Here is a 17,480-nt window from a genome sequence, read left to right on the forward strand (position 1 = left end):
GTGTTTGAATGGTTTTTCTAAGTTGAACGGTTTTGAAGGAGTAGGACTACAAAAAACGTACGGAATAGATAATAAAATATAATAATAACTAGAAAGTGCATTTTCTGAAGAAACTGCAGTGTGAATGCTTGAATCTGAATGTATGCACTGAAATGAATTAATTGATGAAATTAAGTTAAAAATGTTGAATGAGATTAAAAAAATGAATTTTTAACCTGAAAACAAAAGTGCTGAACTGCTAAAATCTGACGTTTACACAAAGGAAGAATTTGGAAAATAGCTGAACATTAGAAAAAGATGAGTATTGACAAAAGAAAATTTAGAGTCAGAAAACCTCTGAATTAATATTAAAAGTTTATATTCTTCTAATCACTTAAAGAGTGGAATTATGTATTATAAATCTCCAATTCATAAAAAAATAACTTATTAAAAATAAATGTAAAAACAAATTTGTTGAAATGAACTTAAAAGATGAACAAACATTCTGGAGAAAATACAAACTTTAATATACAGCATAATGTTTTTCAGACATATTGTGTATATTATGTTTAATAGTATTATATACATCAATTTGTTTTGTATGTCATAAAAAAATAACATAAAAATCTTAAGTCATAATTTACAGCTCCTTTCTGAAAAGGAATAGTAGAATAAATAAAAATAACTAAATTAAATAACTAAATAAAAATATTAAGCAACATATGAAATACATGAAAACTTTTAAAACCACAATCCTGAACCTTTAAATTGTGTTGGTTTCTTAGAACATGGCTGAACAGCTGTTTCTATCAATCTACTTAATCTACTGATCTGTCTACACATCTTTTTATTACTCATTCTTTTTTGTGTTTTAATGTAAACAATTCAATTCAATTCAATTCAATTTTATTTATATAGCGCCAAATCACAACAAATGTCGCCTCAAGGCGCTTCATAGATACAGAGAAAAGCCCAACAATCATATGACCCCCTATGAGCAAGCACTTTGGCGACAGTGGGAAGGAAAAACTCCCTTTTAACAGGAAGAAACCTCCAGCAGAACCAGGCTCAGGGAGGGGCGGCCATCTGCTGCGACCGGTTGGGGTGAGAGAAGGAAGACAGGATAAAAGACATGCTGTGGAATGCAGAGTCCACACAATGGTAAAAGAGAACTGTATAGAGATTTTTGAGTAAATTCAAATGAAAGCCTAAGGTGGTGACACAGTTTAACACATACAAATAATCAAATAAACACATTAGTCCTTTTTGTGAACATGGATAAATAAGTATCATTAGTTTACAGCATAGTTCAGCCATGCCACTAAATGCTTTTTTACACAGTGTTTTAGCCTGGGCTCAGACACAAAGTCCCAAATTTAGTTATCTCAGTAAGTCCCTGCCTTTGAGTTGTGTTTATGACTAATTATTATACACAAGGCTTTATCCATCTGAATATGAAAAAACCTATACTTACCAGCTGATACCCCACACTACACACTAGGTGTGCCATGTGACCTGAAACTTTGGTAAAAACTCATCATAATCATTCTGTTAACACTGTTTTTATTTTAAAAAAAATAAAACACTGTTTGTTTTGCTGTTCAGCAGTTTAAGATGTTTTAGATTGGATTACATGGAATGAATTTGAGTTCTCTTGGGGTTTTTGTGTGTGTTTTGTTCTTAGCAAATTTTTTTCCCATACTGTTGAATTCCAGTTACCACATTTCTGGTCATATGACATCCCGAGTGCCCACTTGAAAAAATCCCCACAGTTAATTCAACATTAAAACAAATAAAAATATGTTAAATAAATAAATAAAGGTTTGCTCTGTGTTGAAATAGTAAATAAGCATACATTCTACAGAGCTCTAATAATGAACACAATCCTTTAGCCTGTTGATCAGAGAGAGGCAGTCATTATGTCCATTTAAAACCTGTAATCAAAGAGCACAACGTTTCTGTGAAACTATAAAGTCCCAGATGATCCTCATCATGTCCAGTGACTTCAGAGTGGATCCTCCCTGTCATCCAGCCAGTGTTTGATGTGTGGCAAGCAGCACAGAAGCAGGATAGCTGAGGCCTTTAAACGAAGAGCAGAAAACAGGAACATATGTAGTTGTAAATGTAAATATCAGTGATACTTGTCTTGTCAAAGGGAATAAAATAATGAAAATGTTAACTTACACACTCATTTAGGGAGGCTCTTGACACTGCACAGAGGAGGCACAGTCAGTCTGACAATGATGGTGATCTCCAGGGATGTTTTCCTGCAGCAACATTCCTGCCAACTGGCCATATGATCCAGAATAGTTGGTTTGTAATGAACAGAAAGGTGTATATGTTAGGTAGTGTGCACTTAGAGCTGGTCTTAAGAAACAAACACATCCTGTAATAAACTGAATACCTGTAGTAGTGCTGCTGCAAATATGAAGCCCTTCTGTCATGTGTGGTTTCAAAGAAGGTGTTTTGGAGGCTCAGTCACAGAAACTGTGCAGTCTGTTCAGTCCTGAGTGTCTCAGCTCTGAAGGGGATGGACCACAGAGGGAAACACCTGAGTACAGACATTACAATCTACACTCCTAAGGTCAGGTGAAAACACAATTTAAACACGTTACAAAAAATTAATACATGTTTTCATGGAAATTATGTCATTAACCCTTTTTGATGCGAGTAAATCTCACCGACTGCTTGTGGGACAAGCTAGAAGGAAGACTTATCACAGAATGTCTCCTGTGCTCCAGATGTGAAGTCTCACACTCTGGTCGTACGGCAATGAAGATGGTGATGATGAAGCCTCTCTGATCTGTGGCATTACAGTTTCTGGCTGCTATGTGCTTCACACTGTTGGATTTTACGCTTTTAAGCTTGAAGAAGACACAGGAGGACTGTGTCTCTCTTAAAAAAAAACAAAAAAACAAAAACCTAACAACCTCCCACCGAACCCCCCCCCCCCCCCCCCCTCCCCACTCAACTCCCACCTACCCACTCAACTCCCCAGCCTCACAAGATCCAATGTCTATACAAATGTAGGGTATCAGCTGGTAACAGAGAGCAAGTGTCACATATGTAGTACATATGTGACACTGCTGAAACACTTCTGGCCAGAAGTGTGCATTTATCAGCCAGTGCATTTATCATCCCAGACCCAGACCCACCCTGATAAATGCACTGGCTGAAACATGATAAAAGCTCATAAAAATGTATGTTTCATTGTAAGATTTGTCCAAAAATATAATCATATACTTTTGAAAAAGTTTAAAGATTATAAAAAACCAAAATCAATAACATTTTTGTAAATAGTATTTTAAAATAAAGGCACACATAAAGTGGCTTAACTGTCATTATTGCTGTAATTAGGTATTTTAAACCTTTAGTCTGTGTTGTTCTCCCAGAAACAACGAAGAAGCTGTTGAACATATATGCGTTGTTTGGGCAATCCTCTGGTCCACCCTCCCTCCCTCCCAGCCACAGTGAGACTGGGGCAGCCTGGCAGGATTTTGAAGCCTGGCTGCAGAGAGGATATGCCTACACTGTTCGTTTTAAACTGGTATATTTGATTTTTCTGACATTCATAGATTACTGTAGGTGATTTTTAGATTTTCTGTAATAAATAAAATTGTCATCTTTTACTGATATCATTACTTAATTCATTTAATTGTATTTTATGTAAAAGAATTCAAACATTATACTGCACTGCAGGGCGTTTTTTCTTAAGCCAACTTTTAAATATCGCTCTACTTTCTTATGTCATTCAAAAATATAGAAATTACTTACTGTATTCAAAGATCTAGATCATGAATCGTCACAGGACAATACACAGTATACAGGGTCATGGTAACTATGGTAGGTCTTCATGACTCCAGAATGGAGACATCGCTCTGGCTGAGAAATGAAAATTAGGTCAAGCAGTGTGTTCTTTTCTGTGGTAGGGGCAGTGATGACCTGTGCGTATCCCCTAGACTCAAACAGCTCCAGGATTGGTTTGTTTGCACTGGATAAAACATTCTCATTAAAATCACCACAAACTATGATGGGATGACAGTCCATGATCTCCAATGAGTCTAATAGGCTTACCAGGTTTTTCAGGAATGGCCTCAGAGTGTAGTCTGGAGGTCTGTATACAACTGCAATCAGTGCACTGACTGGTGCGTCAACCTTTAAAGCCAGAAATTCAAGGTCAGTTACATTATGGATGTACTGTTTTTCATGCACTTGAATGTCACTTTTCACATAAACAGCAACTCCGCCACCACTTCTGTTTGCCATTTGGGGAAAGTTTGTGTAGGACAGGTGTCTGTTACGTTTAAACAAATTGTAATTTTCCAAGTGGAGACTCTCTGCGACAAAAGAGCCCCGCAGGTGTGTTTCTGTTAGGCACAAAACATCTGCTAGACACAATTCATGGTGACTCTTGATGTCATTAATGTGAGCTGGCAGTCCCTCTGTATTGTGATGAACAATGGTGAAAACGTCTGACCTGCTCAGTGTTTGTCTCACGTGTAGAAGAGGCATCATGTCATCAAGGTTGGCTTGTCTCATGTTCTCAAGCGCTGCAGTGATTTCTGGGTTGGTGAATATTTTTTTCTCCTCCATATCAAGAAGATACAGTCCACTGAGAGATGTCACTCTACTGACAGCTACGTAGGCCATGCCGGGCTCAAAAATGCTCTTAAGAGAGACAACAGCTGATGTGGTTGTCATACCCTGTACCTTATGTATTGTACATGCAAAGGCCAGCTTCACTGGGAACTGTCTTCGTACCACTCCTTTCTGCTTCAGATTCTCTTCTGCTCTCTCAATGTACACCATGTCGTCTGCTGGTGTGCGGTTATTCTTTCCAGATGTCTCATTATCCATTTTAAGTCCAAGCTTGATGATGTGTTGGTCATTTTCAGAGTAAACTACTCTAAGTAGTTTTCCAAAAGCTCCATTAACCAAACCATTTTGTATGTCAATGTTTCTGGTGAGCATGACACGAGCTCCTTCTGCAACTTTCAGTGTGTCTGGTAACTCGTTTTTACCTCCTTTCAATGGTCTGTCTTGAAGTGCCATTCTGCCAGTTCTAGGATCTTTTCTATAATCATCTGCATGGATGTCAATGATATGAGTATGGAGCAGAGCCAGTGTTGAAGAGTTGTGTGCATCCACTTCTTTATTAGTTGCAAAAATGTGCAACGCATCAGTCGGACAAGAAGCTGGTTCAGTTATGGCCTCTGACAACAAATCTCTATCTGCTTCGCAAAGCTCATCCAACTTTCCTTTCACACGAATTCTGTTCAGCATCTCAGCAAAGACAACATCATCTTTCTGACGCATAATCTCAGTCAGAGTGATCATTTGAAAATGCTCCCGCCACAGGTCGATCTCGGACGGGTCGTGCACACAGAGAGGTTTAGACTGTCGCACTGGGGGTAACTGATAGAAGTCTCCGACAGCAATGACTGACATGCCTCCAAAGGGTCTCCGAGTCCCTTTGATCTGTTTGAGTCTTGCATCTACATATGCAAAGAGATGTCTTGACACCATAGACACTTCGTCAATGACGATTATTTCAGCATTCAAAAGTTCTGATCTGACTTCATCCAGCTGATTGCCAAGTCCCTGAATGGGAGGTTTTAAGCTTCTAGGTAGCTTGAGAAGAGAATGCAGTGTTGTTCCAGAAATGTTAAATGCTGCAGTCCCAGTGAAAGCAGTTAACAGGACAGTGGGTTTTGATATGTCAACATCGTCTGCATATCTGGGCATTTTGCTCAGTATCTTAGATGCTTCTGAGTAGATGCATTTGATAAGATGTGACTTTCCTGTTCCTGCACCACCATTAATATAAAAGAAAAACTGCTCTGGATTTAGAGCACAGACTCTTTTAATGCACCAGTCTCTAACTGCATAAAATATGCAGGCTTGCTTCTTATTCAGATTCTGAAACATCTGACGTAACAATGTAGGATCAATAGCAGGGGGTTCCCTGATGGCTCTGACTTCTGTTGAAGCATCAGCCTGACGGCTGTAGTCGGGCACATCTTCCTGTTCATTTTCATTGTCTTGCTCTCTTTCTTGTTCAACAAGTGGCAACCTTACGAGATCTGATTCAGGTGCCAGATTACACCATTCGTCAGTCACACCTCTGTTCTGCTCATATTCCTCAACAGCGCTCTCGATCTCCTCACTGTTTTTCTCATATTTTTCTCTGTTTCTTTTGACAATGTGTTGCACGTACTCAAGATGGTCAGTACCTGGTAGCTGTACACAGCCAGCACCATAGAAAGCCTGATAGGTTGGCAACGATGGTGTTTTCAGTTCGTGGTCTGAACGATGAGGAAGGTAAAGTTTAAGCAGTCTTCCGTAATATTGCTCTGGATGTTTTTCTTGTGAGCAGCGGTGAAATCTGATGATAGCAGGCTTATCGTTTTTGCGCCTTTGCACAAATCCTATCTCATTGAGAAGGGGCAAAACATCTTTACCTTTTGTCTGTTGGCCATAGACAATCCTGCAAGTAGCAGCAAAGTCTGCCATGCACATCTCCTCATACTCTGGTGTTTCAGGTCTGGCTTTGTATTTGTCATTCAAAGATGTCATCCAAACATTGGAAGACTCGGGTGTTGTGTTGTCCAGAACTGACAGGGGACGACTCATTTTCACAGGATTATCATCAGTTGGTATGAATATTACAGCACGTGAACATTGCTTCATGTGAAGACCACATGCACGAGCAACACACTCCTGTGCACTGATCTCTCGCTTCTTTGAATATGCCTGCATGACGGCTCTCATTTCATCGCACTCATTTACACTGTCCTTATGGGAGTTCTCAATGACAGTTTTCAGGTACTCAGATAGCCCGCCCTCTTTTTTTGATATATATTTCATTAAATAATTTGCAGCGCCGAAAGCATCTAAAACAAAGCTTATGTCGATATTACTGTTCCAGGCTTCAAGCAGATGTGGATTATAGCCGTTTATCCAAGAGTCTTTTGGATCACGCTTTAGTATGATCGTACTCCTTGTGTTCATTTTATTCAGGTATCTCTCATATTCTGCATGTGTCAACTTGCATCTTGCCAAGAGCTGCTCTAAACTCATGGAAGCAGTTTCAGGCTCATTCAGCAGCTGGTTCAGTGGTCTGAGCTTGTTCTTTGCTGTTTCTACTTCCAGTTCATCATCCTCACTGGGTCTTGTGATCATTGTCTCATTGCAGGGTGGTTTGGGAAAACCAAAACGGCACCCGGAGCTTAAACTCCTAAAGCACGTCTTTGTGTGGTTCTTACTATGTTTTTGCACTTCTGTTACTTTCTTGTACAGTTCAGGTTGTTTATGTGGATCAGGCAGCTGAGCTGTGATGTATTTGTTTATAAAATCAACAACAGTTTGCTCATCATCCTCCTCAAACACAGGAGCACCTTCTACCCACAGGAGACAGTGTATGTGTGGGCTTCCTCTGTGCTGAAACTCAACTCTGTAAAAGTAGTCAATGACTTTGCCAAGTGGCTCTGCAGGAGATAAGAGTAAATCTCTGAATAATGCTTCAACTCTCTTGTCAAACATGCGCATTGTTGTGACAGGATTGCTTCTCAGGATGTCACATTTTGCTGACCAGTCGAGTCCTTCAAAATTGACTTGATCACCTTGCTGCCTTGTTATTGCCTCAATCACTTCAGGCCAGCGCATTTCAGCAGCTGAAAATGTGCAAAAGAATGTGGGAGTTCCCAACTGTCTGATCATGGCAAAAAGATCTCTTGTTGTTTTCTCCCAATAGGCTGGGGTTCCTCTCAGAGGCTGCATGAATCTCACTGCATCTTTATTTCTCACCAGTTTCTCCACCTCGTGTTTATCCTGTAACATGCCTGAGGTTATTTTTCTCCCATCTCTGGTCAGAGGCTTTGCCTTCCTTAACTGTATTGTCATGCTGGAAGTAGCCAAGTGTATTTCAGTCACAAACTGTGCAAAGAACAAATAGTTTGTGTCTTTGGCAAAACGATCATCAATGCAGAAAAGTCTTGATTTGAAATACCCACTGGGGGATACTTTGATCAGCCTTCTTTCATCAAGTGTGTTTTGGCCTGTAGGAAACTGCACAGGGAAGGCCATGGCCTCCAGTTTAGGTGTTTTGAAAAAACTTATTGGATTGTTTCTCTCTGCAGGAGCAACAGAGTAGATTCCTTCACTGAAACATAATATCTCCTCAGCCACATCAGGGGGCTGCAAACAGGACTCGAGTGCAAAACCACCATTAGTCAGTCCATCTGCTTGCTCTGAATCATCTCTCATCTGTTCATGTGGTTGTTCACCTTCACAGGGTAACATGTCAATATTCTGTTCATTGTTATTTTGTGCTACACTCAGTGCATTTTTCTCACAGCTGTCAATTTCCATTAAATCAGCCTCATCATAATCGTCCTCATTCATGTTTTCATTATCATCCTCCTCATCATCATCATCTTCATCAGGAAGTGTTGGATCACAGAGCTCAGCATCATCTCTGATGCTCACATCCTTATACTGTGGATGAATCTGCTTGAGTTTATGCAGTGCTTGCAGAAGTTTAGACCAGCTTACAGTCTGAAACAGCTGATGACCTTTGTAAGACAAGCGTCTCTTCAGTTTTACTCTCATCACCTGAGAATTAATTCTCAATCGAGGAAGTGCTTCAACAGTTTCCTGGACCTCTGATGGGACACAGACCACATTCCCTCTAATTGCTCTTTGTCTGCCTTTGGGAAGAGGAATAATCTTGGCAAATGGTATGCACTTGGCTATGAGATGTCTCTCCAGTATGTTGAGATCAGACAGTTCTGGTGGAATATCAGCAAGATCCAGTTTATTGGCAACAGCAAGGGCTGGCATGGATCCATTTTTAAGATGATTGTGGCAGGTGTGACAAATCCACTCTCTCTTTCTCTCATCAGGCACATTGCACTGCTCATTTCTGCAGTTTTCCTCACAAACATGAACAAACCTTCCCGTCAAACATGTTGCAACCACATGTGGGTTTTTCACATAATTTGACCTTCTGCAGGGTCGCACTTGGTTTGGAAATGAAGCCTTGAAGCATACAGTACATGGGTATGATGGGCCAGCTTTGATTTGTGATTTGAACACAGATATGGCCTCTTTGATCACACTGTTGTCACTCTCTTGGGTTTGTCTGTTCACCCATCTGTATTTCCTTTTTATTTTCATTGCACATCTCATGTTGTGCATAATCCTGAATGCAAGATTACTTTGATACCTGTCTCGCATTAGTTGTTTCATCAGTTGTTTGTGTGTCTCTCTGAATTCTAAGTTTTCTCGATACCTTTTAGTGATGTAGCTTTTTTTCTCCTCTCTGAAATCAGTATTCTCATAGTAACGTCTTTTAATATATTGTTTTTGTTTTTGTCTAACTTTAGCATTCTCACAGTAACGTCTTTTAACATACTGTTGTTGTTTCTGTCTGAATTCTGCATTCTCACAGTAACGTCTTTTAACATACTGTTGTTGTTTCTGTCTGAATTCTGCATTCTCACAGTAACGTCTTTTAACATACTGTTGTTGTTTCTGTCTGAATTCTGCATTCTCACAGTAACGTCTTTTAACATACTGTTGTTGTTTCTGTCTGAATTCTGCATTCTCACAGTAACGTCTTTTAACATACTGTTGTTTTTTCTGTCTAACTTCAGGATTGTTTTTATATGCCTCGCTTGTGCAAGATTTTTTCTTTTCTTTGTAATCTTTATTTGAAGCATACTTTTGTCGTTCTTTCCTTTTTTGGTTTTCTTTTCTCTGATTTCTGGGTTTCTCTGATGCCATTAATCTTCTTTTCATTTTGTGCCTTTGTTGTTTATTAACCTTTTTCAGTTTTTGTAAAACTATATCAGAAAGGTCACAGGCAGCAACATTTTTTATTGCAGCATTTGATTGACATGAAAAAGCATCCCTCGATGGAAGGAAACTTAATTCACTGCATAGTTCTTCAGTTGGTATATTAGGAGGTTCATTCTGATCTTCATATGATGTGAACTGAGTCATGTGGACTTCTTTTTGTTTCACCAGTGGCGTACAAATGGACATTTGACAAAAGATGTTCTCAGTCAGATCAGTGGTTGTGTTTCTCCTTGGAGTAGAGGAGTTTGCTTCATCAACAGTTGTATCAGAGTCAGTAGGTCCCACAGCAGTGGCAGCTGTTGGTCTGCAGACTGTGTCTGTGATACTATCACTCAGGTTGACTGTGCTCATACTGTAGAATTGCACAGGCTTCAGTTCATAGGTACAAGAAGGTGATATCTCCATCATTTCATAAGAATCTTGGAGCCTCTTAATCATGTCACTGAGGAGTGTGAATTTCAGCATCACAGCTGTACCACGATTGCGTGACCATAGTGCTAGAGGAAGACCACTGGGTGTTCTGGGGTGTGGGTCAAAGAACCCATATTTGCCTGATGTGGATCTGAACACTGCGATACACAATCCACTCATAATCAGTAAGGCATACTGCACATCTGACAACAGGCAGCTCAGTCCTGCTTCTAAGCTGAGAAAGGTATCTACTGCTTCCTCTGGAGGTTCTTCAAATGTCCCATACCGGGAAGGCTGTGTCATGTCGACATGATACATAGACCTGCGAGCATCAACTTTGTCTGGCAGCTCATCGGTTGCCAAATGAATATTTTTAGGAAATCTTTTCTTGGCCTCTTTGTACATCACATCACCTTTATCCAAGACCAGATTAAGGTCAACTGTAGACATGTTTTCATTCTCATGAAGGAAAGCAAGAAATGTGAGTGAGTTACATGTGCACTGACTGTTTCTGGAGTCTCCATATTTAGGATGTGCCTGGCTGTGAGATGCACAGACATGTGTTACAGAGGGCTGGTTTTCAAAGTTCACTTTTTCTGCATGAGACGGTCCTGCCACATCACTGTGACGGCAACTTTTTACAATATCAACATAACCCACCTGTGGGGCACTTGAAACCTCATGTCGTTCATTAAATTCATGCTGCAATCCAATCTTTACAGCATCCGCATAGGATACCTGTTGTACATGTGCAGGAACATGTTGACCTGCCTGTTTGACACCATCAGCATTGGTCTTTGTAGACACACTGTCTTCTGCACAGGTCTGAGGAAAATCACACTCAGCTTGTTCACATGTTGGTACTTTGTGAAACTCATGAAAGTTCTTCCAGCGTTGTTTTGCTGCTTGTGACTTTTTCTGCTTCTTTGGCATTTTTACACACCTTTTTCTATATGTTCACACACACCAGGAGATGTTTTTGTCTTTATATTTCAGTTTTTATTTTTCTAAAACAGTTGTCTTTGTTTGACAGTTTATTCTTCAGTCAAGAGAATATTATGCACTCTCTTTATTGGCTTGGCACAACTTAGCAGCAAGCCCAGAATGAAAAACAGGTAGAGAGAAAATTTAGAAGAGAGAACAGACAGAGCAGGAAAGACACGGCTGGGAAATCACAATCAAACCGTAAATTAGAGTTTTCTCTGTTTGTTCAGTTTATTCTCAGGGTAGAGGCAATATATGCACTCTTTATTGCTTTAATGGCTTGGCGTTTTTCAGCAGCAAGCCAAGAGTGAAAAACAGGTAGAGAGAAAATTTAGAAGAGAGAACAGACAGAGCAGGAGAGACACGGCTAGGAAATCACAATCAAACCGTGAATTAGAGTTTTCTTTGTTTGTTCAGTTTGTTCTCAGGTTGAGGCAAAATATGCACTCTTTATTGTTTTATTGGCTTGGCGTTTTTCAGCAGCAAGCCAAGAGTGAAAAACAGGTAGAGAGAAAATTTAGCAGAGAGAACAGGCAGAGCAGGAGAGACACGGCTTTGAAATCAAACCGCAATAAGATTCTTGGTTTGGCACAATTTCGCACAAACCACAGAGTGAAATACAGATGGAAAGAAGGCAGAGACAACAGGTGGAGCAGGACAGAGGATAGAGGGGTTGGGGGGTTGGGATGTGAGAGAGAAGACTGGAGATCTGGTCCTTGTTCTTCTTCTGCACACTGTGAACAAAAAACCACAAAAAAATAATTTTATTAAAATGATACCACATGGTAATTGTATGAACTAATTGTGACTACTAAATAAAGGACAAAACAAATATTCAAGCTAAACTGTTGTCGGCTGCCATGTGCAAAAAGTTGCATAATTGGGTATTTTTTAAAAGAATAATTATTTAATTAAATTCAGCAATAATATTTTTAAATACAAATATGATTGAGTGAATCATTAACTAATCACATGTAATGTGACAACAAAAATGTACGAAAAAAATATTTTAGCCCAATTGTTAAGCTGCAATTATGTGTATTTATTATAATATTGTGTTTGAAAGGTCTAGCACAAAGTTTGAACTCATCACTTTACAGCTTATATTAGTCAGATTATCTTTTTATTTTGGTCTACTTCTCTTGCAGTATGTGCACACCTACCAGGCAAAGCACAGATGTCAGTCAGGTTCCTGAAAGTGTAAGACGAGAAATAATATGTTAGTTGTCTGTACAGTATTATCAGACTATCAACAGAAATACAAAGCCCACACGACGTGGTACACTCAACTTATAGTCAGCAGGGTAATTATAGAGTAATATAGCACACCAGCTGACACAGCAGCCATTTTATAATTCAAACTAATTAACTGAAGTATAGAGATTGACAGACCACGTGACTTTCGCGCATTGCATGCCAGTAACTCGTGGCAAAACAATCCAAGTACCGCATCAAATGCAAGCATTTGCAGCACCGCAAAACGTTCATTCTCCGGTTCGAATACCTTCTTGCTTTTTCTTTGCCCCCCAAAAAAGTTATGTACAAAACGAAGGAGAACAATTCCGGTCCGTACAAAGACAGACTTGATGAAAAGGCAAAGAAAAGATACAAGGAAAAAATCAAAGGAGTGAAAGGGTTAGACCCTTACGAGCACACAGAGTGGACAAAAGACGTTAGCGTGCTGCCCAACTTTCACCACGCTCATATTTATAATCATACGGTTCTTGGAGTGAGTGCATACACTCATGAAGTTCAGTAACTTCAGGTCACTGCAACAAGCCCAGCAACAGTTTACCGACGGATGGGTACAGGACCATGAAATGCACCGTGTAGAACGAAAGACCATCGTACGTATCATAAGTTTACCAGTCTCACAAATCGTCTTCATAAATACACATTCGTTAACCGTTTATTAATAGGACCTTTGAGCTCAACGGTAATTAATTAGTAGTGGAAATAATTTCTGGTTCGCATTACAGAAATGTAGCAGTGACAATAATATTGTATGCTGTAATCGTACTGGGCAATTAGTGATAGCATAGCGCCACAATTTCTGTTCAGCGCCAGACTTGCTTGTAACCTATATCACCAATTATGTTATGAAAAATGACGTATTAACTACTACAAAACACTGACCTTTGTGGAAATGCTTGGAGCAGACTAACCTGTGAGCTGGAGTGTTCTGGGACGTTATATTTGGTCTTTGAATGGCTGCAATCCAGGCCATCTGTCGCCTCTTTTTACTTCAGAAACATGGCTCGAATAATTTCTCTTCAACGACGTAATCCGATAAACCCGTCGGCTTCCCGTGGCTGTCATGCGACCGGCTATTGCAGTTAATAATACAACAGCTTCTTGACAGTTTTTTGTTTCTTTTTATCGCTGTGTAACTGATTTCAATTGAAAGCCTGCGTGCGCTAGTACCTCTTGCCACGAGTTCCCAGAATTCTTTGCGGTTTTACCCTTGAATGACGTCACATTTTCAATCTCTATTTCCACTTATTAAGGCTACTGTTAGACTGCTGCTAGCCTTAGCATTGCTGCTAGCCTTAGGATTGCTGCTAGCGCTAGCATTGCTGCTAGCGTTAGCATTGCTGCTAGCGTTAGCATTGCTGCTAGCGCTAGCATTGCTGCTAGCGTTAGCATTGCTGCTAGCGCTAGCATTCCTGAATTCCATTTAACACTCTTACTGTTAAAACTGAGCCACAGTAGCAATAATGAAGCTCATTTGTTACTTTTGTCTCACTGACTGCCAATAACTATCACAGGAATATCACAGGAATACTCTTTTTGACAGTTAACAACCGCTAAGGCTAGTGTTAGCACTATGGCTAGTATTAGCATTGTTGCTAGCATTAGCATTGACGCTAGCATTAGCACTGCTGCTAACAGCAAAATGTCATAAACCTATATAAATAATAGTGAAGGTTATTCTTTTTTTCTGCTTTCTTTATTGTTTAAACTCTGTTGAACTTTAAAAGGACTTGTTATGTGAGTTTAATTGTCAAACATGTATTTTTACCATAATAAAAATAAAACAGTGCAGTACTGAGTGTTTTGTACTTACCACAGCAGAGAGCAAAGCGGAATGACAACAGTTGGTCCCGTGATGGGTTAAAAACAAATGAGGCGTTCAGGTGGTGCTTGGAAATTTGACCATCAGTTAAAACAGCAATAATGAGCATATACATGTCTGTGTGTTGGTCTGTGTGTGTGTGACACATAGAGAGAAAGAGGGGGAAAAATACACTAGACTCATCAGTGTACAAATTGGTACTTTTTGCCTGAGTATAAGCAAATGAGTGACAAACAGAGAAAGAGGGCAACTGGCATTAAATGAGCAAATAAAAAGTATATCATCTTTAACTGTTTTGTGGGTTTTATTTTAAGACTACTTTAAGCGTAGTAGTGGGGGGATAAACTATACAGACTATAAACAGAGACATTAAATGAGATCAGATTAGTTAAAAGTTAGTTAAAATGTGGGAAGATCAACTACAGACAGGTAAATGCTGTGAGCTTTAATTATCCAGTCAGAAAAGATTATTTTAAAGTCATCAACTGACTCCAACTGCCCAGATCTAAAAAACCTGTGTGCAGAAGACAAGTCCACCATTAAACAATAAGCTTGAATTTAACAGGCCAATCACAATGCTCTACTTAGTTGGCATATAACTATTAATCTGTGGCAAAACACTGTCAAATCTGTCTTATTGTACCTATTGAAAAAGTTAATCTTACTACAACTGCTTAGATGCAACAGACATTTTTAGGTTTAATCTTGGCAGAGTGAGAGAGAGCTCGTTAAGCAGGCAGGTGTGAGCCTGGTTACTATAGTGACTGCACCCAATGGCTCCATACACAAGCACACAGACATGCGCCTCACTTTTGCTGCTTAAAATGAACAGAAAAGTCAGGCCGAAACAAATCGTTCCCAAAAGAAAAGTACAGGTCGTATTGACAAAATTCTTTCACCGTGAGCGCCAGCAATGTCCAGTCTACCAAATTCTCAGTTTTCATGCCGGTGGAGTTTATTATATTGACGTGGTGACAGTGTAAAGACAGCCTGTACTTCTGGTTTTCAAACGAACCTTCTGAGCCATTTTAACATTAGAGTCTATGGAAGAGTTGGAGGGAGGAGGCTGTGCATTGGTGACATTTATGAAAGAACCATAACACCTATTACAATAGTAAACACATTGGATGAAAGAGGACAGCGATGGCTACGTTTTGAGGGTAAAATGATGTCTATAGAGCAAACGCTGTGGACACAGCTGCAGTTTTAAAAAAATATTTTAAGATAAATTGCCCCCCTCTTCTCACTCTAGCAGTTGAGCTGTCTCACTCTAGCGCCAACATTCCGTCCCATACACACCCATTATAAACTCTGAAACGGCTGAAAAAACATCATGAAACTTAAACTGGAACTGAAAAAAAAGTATAATAGATATTGAAAAGATAAATACAAGTTGAATAGTTGAATGTCTTGGCTTCGTTTTAAAGTTTGAATGGTGGCTCTATGTCAATGTATGTGGAAGTAGTTAGATTTGAAAAATGAGTAAGTTGAATGAGGATTTGAAGGGTCTCCCCATTGAAATACATGGGAAATTTTTGTTGAAAAAAGTTGAATAAAATTAAAAAAATAAATGTTAAAAATGAGAAAAAAAGAAGCAGTCATGTCCAAAAGAAGAGGAATCTAACGGTGTTTGAATGGTTTTTCTAAGTTGAACGGTTTTGAAGGAGATAGAATACAAAAAACGTACGGAATCTATAATAATAATAATAAAATAGAATAAAGATTACAACAACAATACTGTGAATGCTTTTCAAGCATTCACACTAATAAAGATGTAGAAGAACAATACTGTGAATGCTTTTCAAGCATTCACACTAACTAGAAAGTGCATTTTCTGAAGAAACTGCAGTGTGAATGCTTGAATCTGAATGTATGCACTGAAATGAATTAATTGCTGAATTTTAAATTAAAAAGTTTGAATGAAATAAAAAAACAAAACAAAACAGAATTTAACCTGAAAACAAAAGTGCAGAACTTATGATAGCTGACGTTTACGCAGAAAAAGTTGGAAAATAGCTGAAAATGTTTTAAATGTAAATTAGAAAAACCTAAGTAATGAGAAAAGGAAATTTAGAGTCAGAAAACATCTGAATGAATATTAAAAGTTCATATTCTTTGAATCACTGAATGACTAAAATGTGATCCCTCCACTTGGATCCACACAGTTTAAAAAGTTTACATCTCTGAGCTTTGAAAGACACGCTGTTGGATAGAGAACAACGATGGCGACGTTTTGAGGGTAAAATGATGGCTGTAGAGCAAACACTGTGGACATAGCAGCAGTTGAAAGAGAAGTGTTTAAGATGAATCTTGGCAGAGTGGCAGGCAGAGCTCGTTAGGCAGGCAGGTGTGACACGCACACAGACATGCGCCTCACTTTTGCTGCTTAAAATGAACAGAAAAGTCAGGCCGAAACAAATCCTTCCCAAATGAAAAGTACAGGTCGTATTGACAAAATTCTTTCACCGTGAGCGGCAACAATGTCTGGTCTACTGAATTCTCAGTTTTCATGCCTGTGGAGTTTATTATATGGACGTGGTGACAGTGGAAAGAACCCATGCTCTTCTGATTTTCAAACGAACCTCCTGAGCCATTTTAACATTAGAGTCTATGGAAGAGTTGGAGGGAGGAGGCTGTGCATTGGTGACATTTATGAAAGAACCATAACACCTAGTACAATAGTAAACACATTGGAAGAAAGAGGACAACGATGGCTACGTTTTGAGGGTAAAATCATACCTGTAGAGCAAACGCTGCGGACACAGCAGCAGTTTTAAAAAAAGATTTTAAGATTAATTTTTTCGCTCCTCTCACTCTAGCAGGTCAGCTGTCTCACTCTAGCCCCAACATTCCGTCCCATACACACCCATTATAAACTCTGAAACGGGTGAAAAAACATCATGAAACTTAAACTGGAACTGAAGAAAAAGTATAATAGATATTGAAAAGATAAATACAAGTTGAATAGTTGAATGTCTTGTCTTCGTTTTAAAGTTTGAATGGTGGCTCTATGTCAACGTATGTGGAAGTAGTAAGAGTTTAAAAATGAGTAAGTTGAATGAGGATTTGAAGGGTCTCCCCATTGAAATACATGGGAAATTTTTGTTGAAAAAAGTTGAATAAAATTAAAAATATAAATGTTAAAAATGAGAAAAATAGAAGCAGTCAT

General features: G+C 39.1%; 2 protein-coding genes across 7 annotated transcripts in view; one reads left to right on the forward strand and one right to left on the reverse strand.

Moving 5' to 3' along the window:
- Positions 1–17,480, forward strand: part of LOC102784471 (VPS10 domain-containing receptor SorCS2-like) — a 163,145-nt gene that overhangs the window by 11,058 nt on the left and 134,607 nt on the right.
- On the reverse strand, positions 483–14,451 carry LOC102787947 (uncharacterized). Of its 6 annotated transcripts, none has more exons than XM_087843938.1 (7): positions 14,303–14,451; positions 12,399–12,427; positions 4,457–11,969; positions 4,054–4,134; positions 2,384–2,500; positions 2,164–2,267; positions 483–2,059 (listed from the first exon to the last, which is right to left on the reverse strand). In XM_087843938.1, exons 3-4 carry the CDS (start codon positions 11,182–11,184, stop codon positions 4,110–4,112), a joined length of 6,753 nt encoding a protein of 2,250 aa, XP_087700064.1. In that variant the 5' UTR covers positions 11,185–11,969; positions 12,399–12,427; positions 14,303–14,451; the 3' UTR covers positions 483–2,059; positions 2,164–2,267; positions 2,384–2,500; positions 4,054–4,109. The 6 variants fall into 6 exon arrangements, with proteins under 6 accessions (XP_087700064.1, XP_087700062.1, XP_087700063.1 ...); XM_087843936.1 differs by adding an exon at positions 3,754–3,861 and having other exon boundaries at positions 4,054–11,969; XM_087843937.1 differs by having other exon boundaries at positions 4,054–11,969.

Source organism: Neolamprologus brichardi, chromosome 7, assembly GCF_056152115.1.
Source record: "Neolamprologus brichardi isolate AB-2024 chromosome 7, ASM5615211v1, whole genome shotgun sequence".
NCBI classification, from domain to species: Eukaryota; Metazoa; Chordata; class Actinopteri; order Cichliformes; family Cichlidae; genus Neolamprologus; species Neolamprologus brichardi.